Below are 22,086 nucleotides of genomic sequence, written 5' to 3'. Positions count from 1 at the left end.
TCCATATCCATTAATAGTTACTCCCCATTTCCCTCTAACAGCACATCTACGCCCAGCCCCTGGCAATCATTAATCTACTTTCTGTCTCTACAGATTTTCTTACTCTGGACATTTCAAATAAATGGAATCATATAATATGTGGTCCTTTGTGACTGGCTTTTTTCACTTAGAATAATATTTTCCAGGTTTATCCATGTTATAGCATAGATCTGTATTTTATTCCTTTTTATTGCAGAATAATATTCTATTGTATGGATATACCACAAGTTTATCCATTCATCGGTTGATAGACATTTGGGTTGTTCCCAATTTTTGGCTATTATGAATAACACTGCTATGAACATTTGTGTTCAAGTTTACTGTGAATATATGCTATCAGTCCTCGTGAATATACACTTAGGAGTGGAATTGTTGGGTCATATGGTAACTCTATGTTAAACTTTCTGAGGAATTACCAGACTCTTTTCCAAAGTGGCTGCACCATTTTACACCCCCACCAGCAAAGTATAAGGGTTTCAATATCTCCACATTCTCATCAACACTAGTTATTTTCCTTTTTGTGGGCTAATTATAGCTGTTCCTAATGGACGTGCAGTAGTATATCATTGTGGTTTTAATTTGCATTTCCCTAATGATTAATGATATTGAAAATGTTTTCCTGTGTTATTGGTCATTTGTATATCTTCTTTGGGGTGATATCTATTCAAATCTTTTGTCCACTTCAAAATTGGATTATATGTCCTTTTTTGTTTTTGAGTTGTAAAGAGTTCTTTACATATTCTGGATACGAGTCCCTTATCAAATATCTGATTGCAAATATTTTTCCTTAGCACTGGAAGCCTTTGCCAAGACTTGACCCATCTGCACTTTTTTACATACTCTTGAGCCAAGTTGACCATTTTGGGGTAAAGAACTCTGGAAATCTCTTGCCTCACAGATGCTCAAAATACAAATCAAGATCACACATATCTCTGCTTACTAAAGCCATAATACAAGAGCTCACTAAGATACTCCTTATCTCCTTCAGCTCTAGATATTATTGATAATGACCAAGACACTGATTGCACTTCTCAAAATACACAATTCTGGGCTTTTGAACCAGCATTCAGCAGAATTCTCACCTCCCTTACCAGCCTCAAGCTATATGCTTCATAATTGCTTACTTAAGTTCAAGTTCAATTAAATGCAGCATGGCACATTTCATTCATCAAACACCTTGAGGTGAATTGTAACAAAGGGTCTGACTCCAGGTTTTGATGTTTGACTGCTGACAGCTTTTAAGCCTCACCACCCTCTTCCCCTTGTGCCCCTGATCTGGGCAAGTGATAAGAAAGCCTAAATTCTTTCTCCTTTGGTGCCAAGTGGGCAGTCCAAACTATACATGGGGGAACCACCACTCTGGCCCTACCCTCTGACCACCATACAAAACCCAAGCCAGTCTTCTTTCCCTGCTGTCTCAAGCCATTTTCAGACCTGCTTGGGGGCCACCCCAATCTCCCCAGGAAGCCTCATTATGTGAGTAATAAACTTTTTCATACCCTTGGGGTGGGTGTCATCAGACTCAACAACTGAAACAATTTTTTTTCTGCCAAGAGTCCACAGCAGTGATCTTAGCAATTTTAAGTCTACTAATCTATGAGCATGTTTATCTTTCCATTTACTTAGATCTTCTTTAATTTTTTTCAACAATGTTTTACAGTTTTTGAAAGTTTTACAAATCTTTCATTTCCTTTATTAAATTTATTCCTAAGTATTTGAATTGTTTGCTGCTGTAGCAAATAGAACTGTTTTCTTACATTTCAATTTCTCATTGCTAATGTATAGAAACACAGTTGATTTTTTTCAATTGACTTTATGTCCTGCATTCTTGCTGAACTCATTTAATCACTGTAGTAGTTTTTTGGTGGCTTCATTATGATTTTATATACAAGAACATGTCACCTGCAGATAAAAATAGTTTTCCTTATTTGTTACAAATTCATTTTATTTCATTTTCTTGCCTAATTTCCTTGGATAGAACCTCCAGCACAATGATACATAGAAGTGATAAAGTAGAAGTCCTTGTCTCGTTCCTGGTCTTACAGGGAGAGTGTTTTTCACATTAAGCATGTGGTTAGCTGTGGGTTTTTTATAAATGCCCTTTATCATGTTGAAGATGTACCCTTCTATTCCTAGTTTATTGAATGCTTTTATCGTGAAGTAGTGTTGGTTTTTATCAAATGTTTTTCTGTATCTATTGAGATGATCATGTAGGTTTTTTCCTTTGTTTTATTAATGCAGTGTGTTACATTGATTGATTTTCTTGTGTTGAATCACCCTTGAATTCCTGGAATAAATCTCACTTGGTCATAGTATATAAGCCTTATAATTCCTATTAGATTCAGTTTGCTAGTATTTTGCTAAGGATTTTATATCTATATTAACAAGGGATATTGGTCTATAGATTTTTGTTTCCTGTGCAGTCTGTGGTTTTGGTATCAGGGTAATGCTGGCCTCAATGAGTTAGGAAGTTCTATCTCCACTTCTACTTTTTGGAAGGTTTGTGAAGGATTCATGTTAATTCTTCTTTAACTGTTTGGTAGAAATCACCAGTGAAGCCATGGGTCCTGGATTTTTTTTTTTTTGGCGAGTTTTAAAATTACTAATTCAATGTCTTTACCTGTTATAGATCTATTCAGATTTTCTACTTCTTTTTGGGTCAGTTTCAGTAGCTTGGGTCTTTCTGGAATTTTTCCATTTCATCTAGATTATCCAATTTGTTGGCATACATCTATTCATAGTATTCCCTTATAATCCTTCTTATTTCTATAAGGTCAGTAGCAATGGCCTCTCTTTTATTTCTGATTTTAGTTATTTGTGTATTTTTTTTCTTGGTCCATCTGGCTAAAGGTTTGTCATTTTGTTAATCTTTTCAAAGAAAAAACTTCTGATTTTCTTAATTTTCTCTATTGTTTTTCTATTCTCGATTTTATTTATCTCTGCTCTAATCTTTATTATTTCCTTTCTTCTGCTACTTTGGGATTTAGTTTTCTTTTGCTAATACATTAGGTTGTAAGCTGTTGATTTGAGATCTTTCTTCTTTTTAAAAAAATTTTATTTATTTATATTTTTAAATTTTTGGCTGCATTGGGTCTTCATTGCTGCATGCAGGCTTTCTCTAGTTGCAGCGAGTGGGGGCTACTCTTCATTGCAGCGTATGGGCTTCTCATTGTTGTGGCTTCTCTTGTTGCGGAGCATGGGCTCTAGGCACGCAGGCTTCAGTAGTTGTGGCACATGGGCTCAATAGCTGTGGCACGCGGGCTCAGTAGTTGCGGCTCACGGGCTTAGCTGCTCCACGGCATGTGGGATCTTCCTGGACCAGAGCTCTAACCCGTGTCCCTTGCATTGGTAGGCGGATTCTTTTTTGTTTTGTTTTTTTTTTGCGGTACACGGGACTCTCACTGTTGTGGCCTCTCCCGTTGCGGAGCACAGGCTCCGGACACACAGGCTCAGCGGCCATGGCTCACGGGCCCAGCCGCTCCGCAGCATGTGGGATCTTCCCAGACCGGGGCACGAACCCACGTCCCCTGCATCGGCAGGCAGACTCTCAACCACTGCGCCACCAGGGAAGCCCGGCAGGCGGATTCTTAACCACTGTGCCACCAGGGAAGTACTCTTTCTTCTTTTTTAATGTAAGCATTTATAACTATAAATTTCTCTGTTAGCACTGCTTTCACTGTGTTCCATAAGTTTTGGTATGTTGTGTTTTCATTTTCATTCATTTTTACGTATTGTATGATTTCTCTTGTGATTTCTTCTTTGACTCGTTGGTTGTTTAAGAGTTTGTTGTTTAATTTCCACATATTTGTGAATTTTCCAACTTACTTTCTGCTATTGATTTCTAGTTTTATTCCACTGTGGTTAGAGAAAATATATTATGATTTCAATTTATTGAGACCATTTTGTGGCCTAACATGTGGTCTATCCTGGAGAATGTTTCATGTGCACCTGAGAAGAATATATTTTCTGCTGTTGTTGGGTGGAGTACTACTATGTCTAGTAAGTTTGTATTGATAGTATTGTTCAAGTCCTCTATTTCCTTGTTGATCTAAAAGTGGGGTATTGAAATCTCCAACTATAATTGTAGAACTTCCTCCTTCAATTCTGTCAGCTTTTGTTTCATGTAATTTTGGGCTCTGCTTTTAGGTGCATGTGTGTTTATAATTGTCATAATTTATTGATGGATTGACCATTTTATCATTATAAAATGATAAATGTCCTTCTTTATTTCTAGTAACAATTTATGTCTTAAAGTCCATTTTTCTGTTGTAAGTATAGCCACTGCAGCTCTCTTTTGCTTGCTATTTGCATGATACATCTTTTTCCATTCTTTTACTTCCAATCTATTTGTGTCTTTGAAGTGTGTCACTTGATAGCATATAGTTGGATCATTTAAAAAATCCGTTCTTCCAATGTCTACTTTAAATTGAAGTGTTTAATACATTTACATTTAATATATAATTACTGGGACTTCCCTGGTGGTGCAGTGGTTAAGGATCTGCCTGCCAATGCAGGGGACGCAAGTTCGAGCCCTGGTCCAGGAAGATCCCACATGCCGTGGAGCAACTAAGCCCGTGTGCCACAACCACTGAGCCTGCGTTCTAGAGCCTACGAGCCACAACTACTGAGCCTGTGTGTCACAACTACTGAAGCCCACGCACCTAAAGCCTGTGCTCCACAAGAGAAGCCACCACAATGAGAATTCCGTGCACCGCAATGAAGAGTAGTCCCCGCTTACCACATACTAGAGAAAGCCCACACGTAGCAATGAAGACCCAACACAGCCAAAAATAAATAAATAAATACATTAAAAAAAAATATATATATATATATATATATAATTACAGATGAGGTAGGGCGTATGCCTGCCATTTTGCTATTTATTTTCTATATATCTTACGTAGTTTTTGTTCCTCTATTCCTTCATTGCTACCTTATTTTATAGTAAATAAATATTCTGTGGGGTAGCATTTTAATTCCCTTGTTGTTTCTTTAAATATATTATTTTGTGGGGTTTTTTTAGTAGTCGTCCTGGTGATTACAATTGACATTTTAATGTATAACAATCCACTTCAGATTAATATCAACTTACTTGCAATAATCCAAAATATTTACTCTTACATAGCTTCATTGCTTTGGTATCCTCTTGTGCTGTTATGTCAGCAATAACAGCAATAATGATATAACAAATTGTATCTTTATATGTGTATGCCAATCAACACAAGCTTATATTATTACTTTATACAGTTATCTTTTAAATCAGGTAGAAGAGCTACAAACAAAAAATACATTTATACCATCTTTTATTATTACCTATAAGTTACTTTTACCATTGCGCTTTGGTTTTTTTTTTTTTTTCCAAAGAAATCCTTGGGTTTTTTTTGTTGTTGTTATTTTTATTTTATTTATTTTTATTTATTTATTTGGCTGTGTCAGGTCTTAGTTGCGGCACATGGGATCTTCATTGTGGCATGCAGGATCTTTCATTGTGGTGCACAGGCTCTCTAGTTGTAGCATGCAGGCTCCAGAGCACATGGGCTCAGTAGTTGCAGCATGCAGGCTCTCTAGTTGTGACATGCAGCTCTTGGGCATGGGGGCTTATTTGCCCCGGGGCATGTGGGATCTTAGTTCCCTGGCCAGGGATTGAACCTGTGTCCCCTGCATTGGAAGGCAGACTCCTAAGCACTGGACACCAGCGAAGTCCCACCATTGCTCTTTATTCCTTTTTGTGGATTTGAGCTACTATCTAATATTCTTTCATTTCAGCCTGAAGGACTCCCTTTAGTATTTTCTTGTAGGGTAGATGTGCTTGCATTGAATTCTGTCAGTTTTTGGTTATTTGGGAATGTCTTCATCTTGCTTTCTGTTTTGAAGGAGAGTTTTGCCAGACATAGAATTCTTCTTTGACAATCTTTCTCTTTCAGCACTTTGAATATAACATTCCTCTGCTTTCTGCACTCCCTAAATTCTGATAAAAATTCAGCTGTAAATCTTATTGAGGAGCCCTCATATGTGATGAGTCGTTTCTCTCTTGCTGCTTTCAAGATTCTCTGTTTTTGACTTTTGACAGTTTGATCATGATGTTTCAAGGTGTATTTCTCTCTGAGGTTATCCTACTTGGAGTTTGTTGAGCTTTTAAAAACATCACATTTAATTCCACTCCCCAAATACCAAATATCAGTGAGTTCTGGTAACTTTACCTCCAAGTATATAGTTAAATCTTTTACTTCTTTCTGTCTCCTCTGCTACTACCCTCACCTAAGTCATCATCATCTCTTACTTGGACCAGTGGAGTATCTTCCACCCTGGTCTCCCTGCTTCTGCTTCCAGTTCATTCTTTTTTTTTTTTTAATTTTTTTTCATTTTTAAAATTTATTTTATTTTTGGCTGTGGTGGGTCTTCATTGCTGTGTGGGCTTTCTCTAGTTGTGGCAAGTGGGGGCTACTCTTTGTTGCGGTGCATGGGCTTCTCATTGCTGTGGCTTCTCTTGTTGCGGAGCACGGGCTCTAGGCATGCGGGCTTCAGTAGTTGTGGTACACAGGCTCAGTAGTTGTGGCACGTGGGCTTAGTTGCTCTGCGGCATGTGGGATCTTCCCAGACCAGGGTTCGAACCCATGTCCCCTTCATTAGCAGGCGGATTCTTAACCACTGTGCCGCCAGAGAAGCCCTCCAGTTCATTCTTTATCAGGCAGAGTAGTCTCCTTAAAATATTAGTCCAATTACTATGTTTCCCTGCTTAAAACCTCCAGAATTCCCATTTCACTTTGAATAAGTTCTGAACTTAGTCCCTTCATGATCTGGCTCTGCTACTTCTCTATCTTACCTCCCTTCTCCAGTGTATGCAGCTACCCTGACTGTTTCTTCTCTTGAATGTTTCAAGCTCAGAACTACCTCAGGGCCTTCACACCAGCTGTTCCTTCTGCCTGGGGGCTTCACCCAAGTTTAGCTCCCTGTCTTCAAATAGGTCCCAGCTTGAATGTAACCTCAGGAAGATGTTCCCCGCTTACTCTCTATCACATCATGAGTTTTTTTCATGTTTATATGTTTGTCTTCTATCCACACTGTCCGCTGGAATTAATCTCCATTTAAGAGAGTAACTTGGCTATCTTCCTCACCGTTGTATCTCTGGCACCTAGAATAGGGCCTGACACATTGTAGGTGCCCCAAATACTTGTTGAGTGAATAGAATGAATGGTAATACCTGTGCTTAACAGGAAGACCTCTTCCAAGGCCTTCCGTATAAGGAGAGTTGATGCTGGAGTCCCCTAAGTCTATAGAGGGTCCAGGTCTGCCTTCACCACCAGCAGAGACTTCATCCCAGTTTGCCTTCGATTGAGTTGCATTTTATCACTTCAATTCATTCATCATTGATCATCCAGCTACAGTTTCCATGGCAACACTCAACTAAGCAGAATATTCCATCATCCAGGACACTCTCTAACCCAGCCTTGTCAGAGCACCCAGTTCACTATCAAGGTGTTTTCCAGCCTCTAGCAAAGGGTAAGTCTTGGGTGGGGAAACAGAGGCCTTGGGTCTCTTTTAGATGGGAGGCTCAAGGCATAAGAAAGTCACTGGATTTCACGGCTGATTCTTGTTTCTGCTTTTCACTGGATTTCATGGCTGATTCTTGTTTCTGCTTTTATGTCAGGAAAGCCAAACCTCCAATAGGAGGACCAGCCTGCAGCAGTGGTAAGGAGAGGTGAAATGTTTCATTTTCCCACATCGCGTCAGGAAGTACTTTGGTCCCGTGTTCTGGGTTCAGAGCTTCTCCAGTTGTAGGAAGGAAGTTACCTGGCTCAGCAGGGGTTCAAAGCCCTTATGCAAAGTTTTGCTCCTGTTAGAAGCAGTGCCGGGGAATCAAGTAAGGTAAGCTCAGTGTCTGGCATGGGTATGAAATAAGGTAACTCCTCAGTGCCTTTCAGGGGGAGATCTGAGTAGCTTCATCATGAAGGAGATTCCAAATAAACTGCTCTCCACCTGACCTCAGCACTTTGGATTCCAAAGACCCCCCAAGCAGGGAATCTGGCCTAATAATTTCATGTTCAGCCCAACACTAATGATTGAGTTCCTGCCAAGTCATAACGTACAACATTGAAAATAGACTCCAGGAACCTCAGTGACCCAGTCATGGTCTTGGTTTTAGAAGCCACAGCTTCCATTTTGGCCCATCCGGTACACCAAGCGCATTGCGTCATTTGGCCCCAAGATTGGACTCTGCTCCCTTAGAATAAAAATTTAGACATTGCCACTCGGGACGGGGACAAGCTGAGTTATACCCTGCAGCTACTGAAATAAAGATACAAAAATAGAAAGTGGGGGTGAGGGAGGCATACCTAACGTTTGTGGAGATGGGGAAAATATCAACACACCTGCCAGGGCCAGGTGGACACAGAGAGGTAGCACTGGGAGAACACATCGGCCCTCAGAGGTCCCCTCGGAGCCAAAAGCCAGAAGGCAGGGGGTGGGTGGAAGGGCCTTCAGAGCCACAGGCCGGCTTGTATCCCAGCTCTGCCCTTTGTCAGCTGTATGATCCCAAAGTCACTGTTTAATTGTTCCACGTATTCACCTGTGAATTGGGATAAACTCTTTCAGGGGGTCGTGAACAGGATTAAACGAGATTTTAATGCAGAGCACACAGAGTAGATGCTGAACAGGTGTCACATCTGGGACAGGGCACTGAGGGTCATCTAGCTAAGCTTGATTCCCAGTTGAGATGACAGGGACAGGCTGGGGACAGAGAGGCTGGGAAGAGCCTGCGGGGCATCCCCAGATGGAGCCTGGAGTTGAGGAGGGAAGGGCACAGTCTAGCACCACACCCTCCTCCAAGCGTCCTCAGCTCCCCTGGGGCCACCCCCTGGGGCTCGGCCCAGTCTAACCAGAGAGGACAACCTCCTGCCAGGGTTTGCAAAGCACTAGCCCTCGCTGCCCTCAGCCCCGGACAAGGAGAAAGCAGACATCAAGGCATCTTCCAGTGCATTTTAATCAAAATTCCATCATCAGAAGAGTTCTTGTAGCATACAGTGTTAGGATGGGCATGTCGACTTGGTCCTACAAATGGAATATCCACAGATTTGCACTTCAAACATGTATGAAAAATAAAATATATAATATTTAGCTGTATAAATTTCCCCACTAATCACCTTATCTTTAAAATAAATTACTACCTCTGTCCAATGAATTAATCAGCCTGGAGTCACTAAGCAGACATCAGCCAAATGACATCCGTTTCCTGAAAACATTCCGGGGGAAATACTGGAGACAGTCAAATGCTTACAGGAATCAACATGAATTAAAACTAGCACGTCCAAAAAAAAACAAAAAACAAAAAAAAACAGCACGTTCCTCACGGTGGGGCGAGACATCAAAAATGGGAGCCAGCTAATGGCTGCTCTTTTCTGTCGGGAAAAAAAAAAAATCAATTCTCCAAACCACACCGAATGGTTGTAAAAGCTGCAACTGAACTTTTGGCACCAGTGGAGAAAAGACACCTTTCAAAGCCATACCCAACCAGGATTCTGCCAAAGCATGGGTCAGAGGGAGAGGTGACAGAAGGGGAGGGACAGCTGCCATGGCCCTTCTCCGTTCTGAGTTCCCACTCACAGCCCCCTCTCTGGAGCCATGGATGCCCCCTCCACCTTGGAGAAGGCAGGGCATTGTCCGGGCAGCCTGCCTTCCTCAGTGAACTCAAGAGTTCCTGGGACGGAAAGATTCACAGCATAAAGAACATCAAGAGAAAGGCCCTTTTGGGGGGAGGGTGGAACGGGGGGGGCGGTTTGCTGCGTGCTCAGTTGACAGCAGGGTGTACTCAACACACAAGGGATGCGGCCACTCCAGCGGGACGGATGCACAGCCTCTGAAGGGGACGGACAGACGGCGCACACAAGACACCAAGGATCCGAGAGGGTGGGCAGGGCTGGGGTGCGCTAGCATTTACAGGGGTGCTGAACAGGGCTTTAAGGACAAGAGTCCCTTCACAGCAGAAGTCAGAAATCCACCCACCTGAGGCTCAGGGCTTCTTCCCCCTCCCCCAAACCAACAAAATCTTGGTTAGGAACAAATAAGCTGGTGACAAACGCCTCAGGGCTTAGAGATGCCCTGGGAACGGGCTTTGGGGGTCCCGGCGCACTATGGCAGGAGGTTTATACACAGTTCCACCGGGGGAGTAAGAGGAACGGCCCGACCCCCGCCTCCTGGACAGAGCAGCAGGTGGCTACAAGTCAAGGAGACGCTCCTCGCAGGTCTCCACTGGCCACTTTGAAGCCCCTCCAAACACGTCCACGTTGTTGTCCACCCAGGGGATGATGTTGCCCGGCATGTTCGTGGAGCAGTTGGCGATGTTGATGATTTCTTGTGCACGAAGGACGCGGTCCCATATGTTGAACTGGCTGAGCTCCCCGACGAATGCCTGCGTGGCATCGAACCTGCCCCCAACCGTGTCCTGGGAAAGAGGAACAGACTGCATCGGGGCAGGCTCACAGGCAGACACATCTGCTACCTGTCCCAGTGCGTGACCGGCTTCAGGGGAGGTGGGGGGGATGCCAGCCTGGGAGGGAGATGGGGACTGGGGCATCTTCCTGACTCGCCAACTCAGATCGCAGCCCGTGACCACTGATTCCTGCCAGGTCCAAAGCTTTAGGGCACGTCAGGCCTGGGAAATGGCGTGACTCAAACCGGCCCATTTTAGGGAGGGAAAACTAAGCAGAGAGATCCTTGCCCAAGGCCCCAGAGCGAGGACCGGACCCGGGTCTCCAGACTCCCAGCCCCTCCCAGGGGAGAAGAAACAGGGTAGTGGGGAGCGGGGAGAGCCAAGGGCCCAGACTCAAAGCCCCCCAGAGGACCTGCAGTCTATTCCCTCGTTTTCCACCAGGAAACCCCAAACACAGACTGAAACATGAATTCTCATCTGCCCAAGAGCAGACGGCCTCTGCCCCAGATGGCGAGTTTTCTGAGCGTGGTCTCTGAGGCCTGGCCCCATCTCACCCACAGGCGTTATTCCCCAGGTGCCCTTGCTGGGGATCAGGGTCGTGACCCTGAGCAGGCAGCTCCTGGAAGATGCCAATACCAGCCAGTGCCCGGCATCCAGAGTCAATGCAGTGGCCGGCAGAGGCCAAACAGCTGGAGAGATGGCCCGGGGTTGCTACATAACCCTGGGACTCCAGGGTCACTCCTGCTCACCTGTATCGGACAGACTCCATTCTAGAATCTGTCTGAACCCACCACACCGACTTGGTCCCTGCCAGAAAGGGCAGGATGTGTCCCCAACCCTGCTCTCATCCCTTAGGCCACAGGATAGCACGGGCTGAGCCGGCAGGGATGCTGGCCATCCAGGCTGGTCGTCGCGCTGCGGTGGCCAGGGCCAGGTCCGGCAGGCAGACAGACAGCTGAGCAGGGCCAGGGGCAGCCCGCAGGCCCGGCCGTGTGCTGCTTGGCCTGCCAGCCGCTCCTCCCGGCACCCCACCTGCACCCACCTGCTCCTGCCCGAGAATCAGCACACCACCCGGCTTGATGGGGTGCCACGGGGCCAGGTTCTCCCCGGTGCCCAGCTTCTCCCCATCCTGGAAGGCCTCCCACATGCCGTCCCGCGTTGTCCAGGTGACACAGATGTGGTGCCACTTGCCATCACTGACAAACAGGGGCAGCTGTGCGACCTGTGGGCGGCAACGTGCAGATGAGGGCCCCCTTGGGGTTCCCAGGAGTCTGACCTGGGGGGACGGAGCCCCTGGGCCCACTGCTGCTCCCCTTCTATGCTCTGTGGGTAACATGCCCGATCTTGCCCAGCTCAGAGTGACCCCTTGGGCTGGAGACACCACGTGTGTCACAGACTCTTAAGAGGAAAGGGGCAGCTTGGGTACACACCCTGACCCCAGGGTGACCTGCTTTCAACTGGACACCCTTGGACCTGGGCTTGGTTAAGGGACTAGGATTCTGTGCAGACCAAGCAAATGTGACAGACGGCTCACCACCCCGCATACGGGTCCTGAACATCCCTTACTGGAGAACCTAAAGGGAAGTCAGGACTCTACTGGACCAGTTTCTTTGGAAAACAGACCAGGCATCTACCCTCTGCACGCAAAGTCCCTTGTGGCACTTGGGGATCTGCATGTATGTGAGTGGAGGGGGGTAGGGGGATGCGCGTAGAACTGGGGGGAGGGCCTTTCCCACCCACACTGTCTCCTGGCAGTCCTGTGAGCGCTCTACAGACCAGTTCGCCTGTGAAGCACTGTGTTGTTACTACTGGTGTCCTAGCAACCTGGAGTTCCCTCCCAGAAACGGGCTATTTACAGGAGAGGAAAACAAGGCTCTCGGCCTTGCCTCGTCCAAGGGCGTTATTTAGAATAATTAATCCCTAGCTCAAGGATGTGGTCACCGCTGGAAAGAGCCCTGAAGGTGGATTCCACAGCGTTTCCCACTTCAGTTCCAGCCAGGGCAGTTTCGTAAAGACAGACAGGGTGGGAGGCCATTGCCTGGTGAGCGCTCTGGGGGCTCAGGCAGCCAGGGGGCTGGTGCAGCCGTTCACCACTCAGCTCCAGCAAGGAGGGTGTGAGGGTGCAGTGCGGGTGACGTGGAGCCTGACTTAAGTTTAGGTGAGGCTGTTGGAGGGCCCCGCAGATGCTCAGAGCTGATCTCTTGAGAAGACCGCGTTCCTGAATGTCGAAATAAGCCAGTCCATCAGAAAGGGGACATTTACTCTGTAAAAGGCAGGACTATAGGGATGGGGACAGGTGGGTGGTTGCCATGGGCTGCGGTAGGAGCAGGAGGTGACTACAAAGGGCAATGAGGAAATTTGGAGGATGATGAAACTGTTCTAGATTTTAATTGTGGTGGATACAATAATTGTATGCATTTGTCAAAACTGGTTGAACTATACACTAAAAAGTGTAAATTTTATTGTCTATAAATATATTTCAAGCGCCCCCCCACTAAAAGATGTGCTCATGAGAAATATCACACACTCATACACACACACACAAATACCCTCCCCTAATCGGTGCAGCCCCGGGGAACAGCCCTCACTGACCGGCCTGAGGGTCCGTGACAATTCAGGCTAGCACGCAGAGACCCAGCTCGTTCTGTTCCTTCTGTGGCCTCTGTGCCTGGACCCTCTGCTGCTTCCTGGCAGGATTCACAGCTTGGATCTCCACAAGCTGCAGCTGCCTGCCCCCCGCCCCCTACCCAGCCACCTGCCCAGAGTGGGACTGAGTCAGGGCAAAACTGTCCCCACTGTGAGGAGGGCTGTCCCCACTGTGAGGAGGACAGCCCCGTGGCCAGACGTCAGGCTCCCTGCAACATCCCAACCTCGGTGGCCACCAGGATGCGGGGGTGGCCGTCCCAGCAGGCCTCACCTTGTCGTTGATGAGCAGCTCAATGGGGTTGTTGCCCCACTCTATCAGCACGATCTCGTTGGCCTGCCCGGGCACCGCGTAAGAGAACGGGGTGCCGATGCCCGGCGAGGCGCTGGACCGCAGCCACAGGCAGATGGTGAAGGCGTACAGCTCGGGCAGCGTCTTCTTGACCTTGCCGTACAGGTAGTTCGTGCGGAGGGGGAGGGACACTTTGAAGGCATCAGGCGACTTGAAAGCACTGTTGCCTGGGGTGTGGGAGAGAGGGGCAGCAGCATGTGAGCCCCCCCACTTCCCTCTCAACCACAGCCCAGAGCGGCAGCCCACCCGGACCCCCGCCCGGCCTACCCGCGGGTCCCCCAAGCAATGGAGCACCTGCTACTGACCGGCTGCTGTTCAGTGCTAAAGCTCCAGTGGGAAACAAGCATATCCTCACTCTTGGAAGCTCAAGGAAGTGGGTAGGGGCAAGCTGGATTTAACTTTCTGGTTAAATTAAGCCAGAAACCCTGCTCCTTCCACTGTTTGCTTGAAATCCCGGCCCCTTCAGCAGGGCTGGGTCAGGGGCCTCCTGGGCTTGGAGGCAGGACATCTTACAGGAACCCAGGCGCTCCATAGACACTTGTCTCTCAATGAGTCCATGTCACTTCTCCCCCTGAAGAATCACCACCGCCCGAGGCGACGGAGCCAGGCACCCATGACTCGACACTACAACTTAACTCAGAAGGGGCTTTTGGACAAAATCCCTGGTGTGAATTGCTTTGCTCATGATTTGCCCTGCTCTCCTCAAGAGGAAACCAAGTTGATGGACCGTCTTCTGCAGTCTGGAAGCAATGGGAGGCAGGGAAATGCAGAGGCTCCCTCTCTACGGAGGCTACCCACTCGCCAGGGTCTTGACCCTTGAGGCCTGCTTGGGGCCGTCCCCATGTAAACGGCACTTCCCAGACCTTTTGAAAATGAGTGATACTCTTAAACAGGTCTAAGTCATTTTCAGTACAGTTTTGATTTAAGCTCAAAATTAATGGCAACATCATAAATAAACACGCAAGAAGGCAAGCCCCTGCCTGGTTATCACAGATCTCAGAGTTTGCAGGGGACTGGTGACTCCGGGAGCTGTCACGGCAAAAGCTTCCCTCTTATTTGGGAACCAGGTGCTGCCAGGGAAGGAACCTAAATGCCTTTCATTCATTCAACAAGTATTTATTAAGCACCCACAAGGGGCCAGATGGTCCCCATCTCTGTCAAAGACAGGCAGGCTTTCCCGGCCTGGAACCAAACTGCCCATGTCACTGGTGGACTAAATCTGTCCCTTTCTTGCCCCGCTCTGTAGAACAGGACCCAGAGTGGATGAACTTTCTCCGTCACAATCCCCCAAACTCATTTTCTGCCATGGTAAGGAACACGTGAGAGAAGCTCTTCGGTGCCACGGTTCACACCTACCGAAGGACCTTCTGCAAAGGAAGGCAGCAGGGCCCAGTGTCACCCTTCCAACCTCTCCGGAACAGACAGCATAGAAATACTAGAATCTGGGCTTCACACGTAGTATTTACTTCTATCTGCTGGTTGTGCAGTCTTGCCTGATCCATCCTGACCTCCCAAGGCTGTGGAGCACCTGGCAAGGGCTGGGAAGACTTTGTTGCCTGGGGAAGCCGAGGATGGGGCCAGGCTAGAGGTTAGGCCGACACGGGCCCCACATGAGGCTGAAGCAGAGCTAAGAGAGAGAACCAGAAAGCCCCAACTCCCCGATTTTGCAGGCTGCACAGTGGGGGCACCGTGGGACTTACCCCAGGTCACGCAGCCCGTGAGTGACAGAACCAGGAACAGAAGTCCCTCTTCCCACTACGCGCAGCTGTGAGTATTTAATCTGCAAATGCTCGTGTTTTCACGAGATGTGATTATCTAATAGAGAGAAATGGCTTCTCTCCTTGCAGGTGGGCAGACTTGCTGACTTAATAAGGCTCGGTGTCAGTAATTTCGTTAGCTCGGTGACAACAGAGGTTTCATCAGCGCTGGGAGAGCCGAGGGGTGGCCATACCTCGAAAGCCGGTGCCCTCTACTTATATAAAACAGCGTGGAGGTTCAGAGGAAACTCAGTTAAAACCAATTAAGGAATGAAAAGCCCTGACCAATAAATCAGAGACTGCAGGTGGCAGACAAGCCAAGGAGGGGGGTGGCTTGAGGCCAAAGAGACAAGGGTTCCAACGTTTACTTCAACTCTGAGCTCGGCTCTGCCTGGCTGGCGGACCCAGGTCTGGAGGCAGCCACAGATGAGGAGGTCTCACAATAAAGAAAACGAGCACCCGTGGGACCTGGGTGGCAGGGGCACACGCAGGGTTGGATGCACACCACTGGGCTGGGAGGAGCCTCCCGCCCAGCATGGCCGGAGCTCACATGCCCCTCCAGGCTGCAGCCTTCATGACTCTGGTCCTCGGGGGTCACCACTAACCCCAGCTCTGCAATCTGCCAGCCACGTGAATGCAGGCATCACTTAGCTCTGACTCAGTCCCTCGCCTAACTAGATCCCATCTCACTGGGTTGTTGCAGGGGTTACAGAGGATAGAGAATGTGGAGCTCAGAGGCCAGTGTCTGGTGCAGAACAGGCACTTAACGGGCAGGGGACGATGCACTGAAGGCCAGAGCACCCCAAAGCCCCCACTTTGCATATGGTGGAGGTCTCTCTCCTCTGGGCTCAGCAGGATACTTCTAAGGAACACAGTGTATATCTTACTCATGGCATGTTTGGGGCCTGGGAGTTTGCATATCCCTTCACACTTGTCTCATACATGACAGACATAAACTCAGAACTGCCCAGAAGGCAAATCAGTCAGCAGATGATAATTTCCCTCAAAGACTCATCCCATGGCTGGGGGAAGCAAACAGGATTCGAGAATTCTCGCGGTGGGGTCAAAAGGCAGAGGACAGCAAAAGGTGAGCTGCTGCCCAGTGCCAGGGCCTGCGGGCTCTGCAAGAATGGCCAGCCAGGGGACTTAATGTCGTGTAGTCCAGCTCTAGTTCGAACATGGACTTCCCCTCTGGGCCAGATGAGCTCTGAGGGCTTTCTGTAGCACCAAAGAGCATGGGTGCAGGAATCAGACTGGCTGGGGTGAGGCCTGACTGTTGCTTTCTGGCTGTGAACAGACAGGCTAAGGATGGGAGGGAGAGTCACAAAGTGGCATCTCCTGGGTGGCCCAAGCCATGATGAAGAAACTTAGAGGAAGCCACGTGAAACTCACAACCTCCCTGGAGTCACAGAACAAAACGGGGAGGGGCGGGATTTATGTGACTGCGGCTGCTCACCAGCCGGTCCCCTCTCCCCACAACACGTCTGGCTGAGAACCTCGGAGCACTTTTCTGGTCTATGAAATGGGTATAACAGGAATCCTGTCTCCACACTCTAACTCAGTGGACTTCTACTAACCCACTTCTATTAACACACCTCCTTGTAGCCACTCGGCTGCCATGACGCGCGGGGTATACAGCCACCAAGGTCTCTGGCAAAGCCCTCCCCTCATTCTACAGCCAACCCTGCTTCAAGCTACTGAGTAACTGCAGTGTCCCTGCTCCCTCAGCCTGCAGGTTCCAGGTCCCATGAGGGCGAGGCTGGGCAAGGGAACCCGAGCCACCCTCCCCTGGCCCTGACGCTGCCTTCCTCTCCTCCTGTTCTGTGACAAAGGCCTGAGCTGCAGTTGCCTTGCCTCCAGGGAAGGCTCTTGAGACCTAATGAGCTTCCTGAGGTCACCCAGCAACGGAGGTGAGGCAGAAAGGACTTTTTTTTTTAACTCAAGAATCCAAGTGTAATAATAAGAGTAAGGAAGGAAGGACAGACTTTTCTGGAGGGAGAGAACAGGAAAGGGATGAAGGAGACCTGTGACTTCTGGGATGCTGCTGTAAAAGCGACTAAATCAAATGAAACGGAAACACCATCCCCTTGGGTGACTCCATCTGGCCCTGCGGAGCCGACGTCATTGAAAGAGTAAGTGGACATTCTGCCATTGAACATTCACCTACCCATTCATAAAACTGAGTCATGAGAAATTGCCCTTGTCAGGTTAGTGTATCTGAAAAGACTACAATCTTATATCCACTACCAGCAGACCTAAAACTTCACACCCAGTGCAAGCTGAATGACCTAGGGCCCTTGATCCCTCCCCTTCCTGTCTGTGGAAGAAACTTACCCACCAGAATGTGAGCAGAGAAGAGAAAGATACTCAGAATCTGCTGCAGGGGCTAGTTAAGAAGGGACTGAAATGCCCACCTGGCAGGAGGTCAGGGATTAGGTTGTTTGTCCCAGCCGATCCTGAGTGTCTTGCTTTTCCACGGACAATGCCAGTGGGGCTGGGGGCAGGGTTAATTCTGGAAATGGCTGTTATCAGTCACCCTGATTGTTTGCTTGCTGTTCATGCATGCTGTGCAATTTGGATTCGCATAGTAGGAATAATACAAATGGAAAGTGGTCAGTAATGTCTCACCCTAGAAAGACATTAACGACAAGCTCTTCTTTGGAGACCTAGCAATCCAGTTTAAATTCATCAGCCATAACTGGGCAAGGAGGAAATTGGGCTAACACAAACACTTCTTGCTGGGACTACATAAGTACAACCTATCAGGTACAATGGTCTCTAACCTGGCTAAAAGAAAAGCCACCTGGCTGGTCACAACTGACCCAGCTGGATTTCGGGACACGTTTTCCTAACCAGAACCTAGTCCTGTTTATGAGCACTATTTTGCTATTACAATTGGCTGAGGAATCCTTTCCAGAATCTTCAGAGCTATAGTACATCTGTTAAGTCAGATATTCCTATAATTTATCATGCAATAAAAGGAATATGAGTAAGTCTAACTACAGACTATAAAACAACAACAAAAAACAGCCATGAACCATGTAGTGCCACAATCACCACTGAAAACGGGGGCCTGAGCACAAGTGATGAAAACCAGGCCACTCCCATCAGCCACCAGCCCCCTCCATCCCCACCATCTCTGACAAGTGCCAACAAGGCCAAGTCGGTCCACCTGTGGGGCAGAAACCCTAACTCTGTGCACCATGAGACGACTCAGGTTGAAAAAGCAACACTTCGTCTGAGCAGCGAGAGGCAGAAGGGAGAGGTGGACTGTTGATTGGATGGTAAGGAGTCAGGTGGTTTTCTGCACCCAGGACTGAAGGTTCAGAGGTGACAGAAGAGCAGCCTCAGAGCTGAGCAAACTCAGGAAACTCGGGAGCAGAGCCACTGCCCAAGAGTCAGCAGGCAGGGCTCTGGGAGTGGCCTCGTCTGTCAATGGGCAAGAGGGCTGTGCTGCGGACCCCTCCCGGCCTGCCCTCCCTTACTCTGAGCCCCACTTCCAAGCCAAGAAGGGGCAGCCAAGAAGGAAGACAGTGGGCTGGGGGGCCGGATGGATGTCAGCCAAGGGGCCACAGAGACACTGGTGAAGCACTCACCTCGCTCCAGCTCGGTCACCCTCTGCAGCAGCGCATTCAGGGCGCTCTCGGTCTTCTGGCGGTGAGCCGAAGTCTCGTTGTGGAGCAGGGACTTCTCGTCCTCCAGCTCAGCCACCTTGCTCAGCAGCTGCCTCTCCAGCTCCCCCAGCCGCCGTTGGAGCACCTCCCGAAAGTCGCTGGGCAGCGCCGCGCTGGACACGTTTACTCGGAGCTGGTGCTTTTGGTGGGGGAGGAGCGGACACAAGTGGGAGAAGTATTAAGGCCAGTTAAAAAAAAACTGTGAGGGGCTTCCCTGGTGGCGCAGTGATTGAGAGTCCGCCTGCTGATGAAGAAGACAGGGGTTCGTGCCCCGGTCCGGGAGGATCCCACATGCAGCGGAGCGTCTGGGCCCGTGAGCTGTGGCCGCTGAGCCTACGCGTCCGGAGCCTGTGCTCCACGGCGGGAGAGGCCACAGCAGTGAGAGGCCCGCGTACCGCAAAAAGAAAAAAAAAGAAAGTGTGAGATGTAGCTCTAATGGCCCCCCGCCCCACGGGGAGAAGCTTCCAAAGTGGGAGTATTCAATAGTGCCAGTGGTAGGAAGGGGAGCATTTCACTGATGCTTTTTTTTTTTTTTTTTTTGGTTGGGGGTATGGAAAGGATTTCATGGTCAGACAAGAATTGCTCTGCTGCGATACTTGAAACTTAGGAATCTCATTTCCCCGCTGAGAAAGCTATTTTTCTCCTCTTACTAAAAGGTCAAAAATTTAACCAACATCTGTCATTCTCAAGTAAAGACCAAAATACAGCTAGGATTAAAAGAGAGAGAGAGAGTTAATCAAATGGTCCTCAAAACTGATGAGCTTTCATCTATCCCCCCCGCCGCAAGCTCCAGTATGGCACAAAGGTGCGTGACTAGGGTGGCAGGGATGTTACTGGAAAATGAGAACTCTAAAGCGTGACTATTCTGAATTCCAGAAATCTTTGCTTTTATTTCTTTCACTCCTCTACCATTTTGCTGGCTCTGAAGGCAGCCAGCCACTGTCTAGCCATGAGTCCTTGGCAAGCTATTTACCCCCTCTCTCTAAGTGCTCCAAATTTTAAATGCAGATTATAGGATCTGCCTCAGGGGGTTGTCGCACGGGTTAAAATTAGATAATATGCCTGGCGCATATTTAGTGTTCCAGAAATGTTAGCTGTTATTAATCATAATGAATCGAAGTATATACAGATGCTGGAAATACTGTATTTAGCCATCACGCCACGGGAAACTCTCAAGTAATTTTGCAATAATTACCACCTGTAATTGAAACCTAGTTTTGCGAAGTAGTATTTTGGTAAACGTGTATAACAGAAACATCCACACTGCTTAAACAGGGCGGAAAGTAAAGATAGAAATTAAATGAACATTTCTCTCTCAAAGTTCCAAACTGCATACGCCTTCCAAGAGAGAAGGGAATAAGGTCCCTTCCCCCAAAGCAATCGGGAAGGGCACCTTAGATCCGCTCAATTTGGGGACAGTGGCTTTGAAGTTAACCAGGTTTCCTCCAAGTCGCGTCTAGTATGGCCGGTGACCCGTCCGCGCTCGCCTCCCGCCGAGACCCCCGGACCACCACCTGCTCTCGTCCAGCCCAACTTGATTTATGAAAGGAAACACCGGACGCCCAGGGCTGCTGACCTCACGCGGCAGCCTCACGTCACCCGACAGAAGCTTCACGAGCGCGTCCTGCTAGGGGAGACTCGGAGATTTGCAAAGAGAGAGAGGAGGCCATCCGCATTCGCCAGCCCGGACCTCGGGAAGTGAGTGGCCGCACAGCTGGCAGTCCTGGCGCGCGGGACGATTTAACCCTTCCCTTCCAGTAAGGAGGTGGGGAGGAGGGATGCGAGCCAAGCAAGTAAGTTCCGGAGCAGGACCGAGAACGCCCCTGACCTCGAACCCAGCTCGCCCTGCTTCTGAGCGCGTCCGCGCGGCCGTGTTCCGCACAACCTGGTGGCTGGACCATGCGCCCCTCCTCTGCCCTGAGCCTCGGGGACGTTAACCCAGGGACCCCTCGCCCTGCTACCTCGAGGCTCTCCAGGCGGTCCTTGAGGGTCTGCAGTGAGCGGCTGAGCTGCTCCACGACGTGGCCAGGGTCCCGCGGCAGGTCGCCCATGGTGTCCTTGCCCGAGGCGGCCCGGCCCGGCGCCTTGCCCCCCGCAAGCCCCTCGCAGCGCGCCAGCTTGGCCGTGAGCTCGCGAATGGCCTCGCGTTGCGAACCCAGCGTCTCCTTCTGCTGCACGACGGTCTCACGCAGCTGCAGCACCGCGGCCCGCAGCTCCTCCTCGGGGCTCAGTGCGCCGCCCTGCATGGGCATCGCGGGCAGTGGGCAGCCGGCGCGCGCCGCCTCCGGGGGCAAAGCAGTGCACACGAAGCGGTTGCCGGGCGCCGGGCCGTCTTGGGCCCCGGCGGCCACGGCGAGCGCCACGCCAGCGGCCAGCAGCGCCAGCATCCCGCCGCTGCCGCGCTCACTCCAGCATCCGCGGCCGGGCGGACTAGCGGGCTAGCGGGCGCCGTCGGGGCGGGCGGCGGGGGCGCCTGCGCGGAGGTCTGCGACCGGGCGCGCCGCTCGAGGGCAGCGTGAGCGCGGGAGCCCGCGGAGCCGCCAGCCGTCGTACAGCTCGCACGCTGTGCCTGGCTCCGGGCTCTGGCCAGACCGGGCCCGAGCGCCCTTTCTTAAGCTGGAAGGGTGGGGGGGCCCCAGCGCATGGGGAGCGGCGCCGCGAGCTCTGATTGGCCTGGCCTGGTGCACGTCACGCAGGGGGCGGGGCGGGGGCGCCTACTCGCGGAGCGGCGGAGCGGCGGAGCGGCGGACCTGGGGGTGGGCGTGTGGGCCATAGCTGAGGCGCGAGCTTGGGCCCCCGGGTCCCACAGGACCGAGGGGCTGAGGTAAAAAAGGCCCTGGGTGCCTTCGGGAGCCTCGGCCGGCGTGTCCAGGCGCCCCTCTGACCCACCCGAGGACGCGGGCGTCGCGGGCTGTGGAGAAGCCAAGAGCCCCCTGGTGCCCCGGCGGCCCCTGGGGCGGCTCTGGGCTGCGGGCGCGGCGCCAGGCCTCGCTCCGCGGTTGCCGCAGCCCCGGGGCGGGGGCGACCCCCATTTCACAAGTGGAGAAAGTGAGGAGGCGCCCGGGCGGGACTAGAACCCTGGGCTGCCGTCGCCCCCCGCCCGCGGCCCCCTCACTGAGAAGGCGGGAAAGAGACGCACGACGGCCGCCTCCGGGACGCCCTCCGCGGCCTCGTCCCCGTCCCCGTCTCGGAAAG

At 49.9% G+C, this 22,086-nt stretch overlaps 1 protein-coding gene across 1 annotated transcript; it reads right to left on the bottom strand.

Annotated features, from left to right (window-relative positions):
* Nucleotides 1-10,249: 10,249 nt before the first annotated feature.
* On the bottom strand, nucleotides 10,250-21,278 carry NPTX2 (neuronal pentraxin 2; the record flags this gene model as incomplete). Its single annotated transcript, XM_081255668.1, has 5 exons — nucleotides 10,250-10,477; nucleotides 11,508-11,687; nucleotides 13,383-13,627; nucleotides 18,814-19,030; nucleotides 20,853-21,278. The coding sequence occupies 5 exons, from the start codon at nucleotides 21,276-21,278 to the stop codon at nucleotides 10,250-10,252; spliced, it is 1,296 nt and encodes a 431-aa protein (XP_081111794.1).
* Between the last annotated feature and the right edge of the window lie 808 nt (nucleotides 21,279-22,086).

The sequence above is a fragment of the Mesoplodon bidens genome (assembly GCF_964165515.1).
Source record: "Mesoplodon bidens genome assembly, chromosome: 15".
Lineage (NCBI taxonomy): Eukaryota > Metazoa > Chordata > Mammalia > Artiodactyla > Ziphiidae > Mesoplodon > Mesoplodon bidens.
Note: the sequence above shows the minus strand (reverse complement) of the source record. Positions and strands in the feature narration are given on the sequence as shown.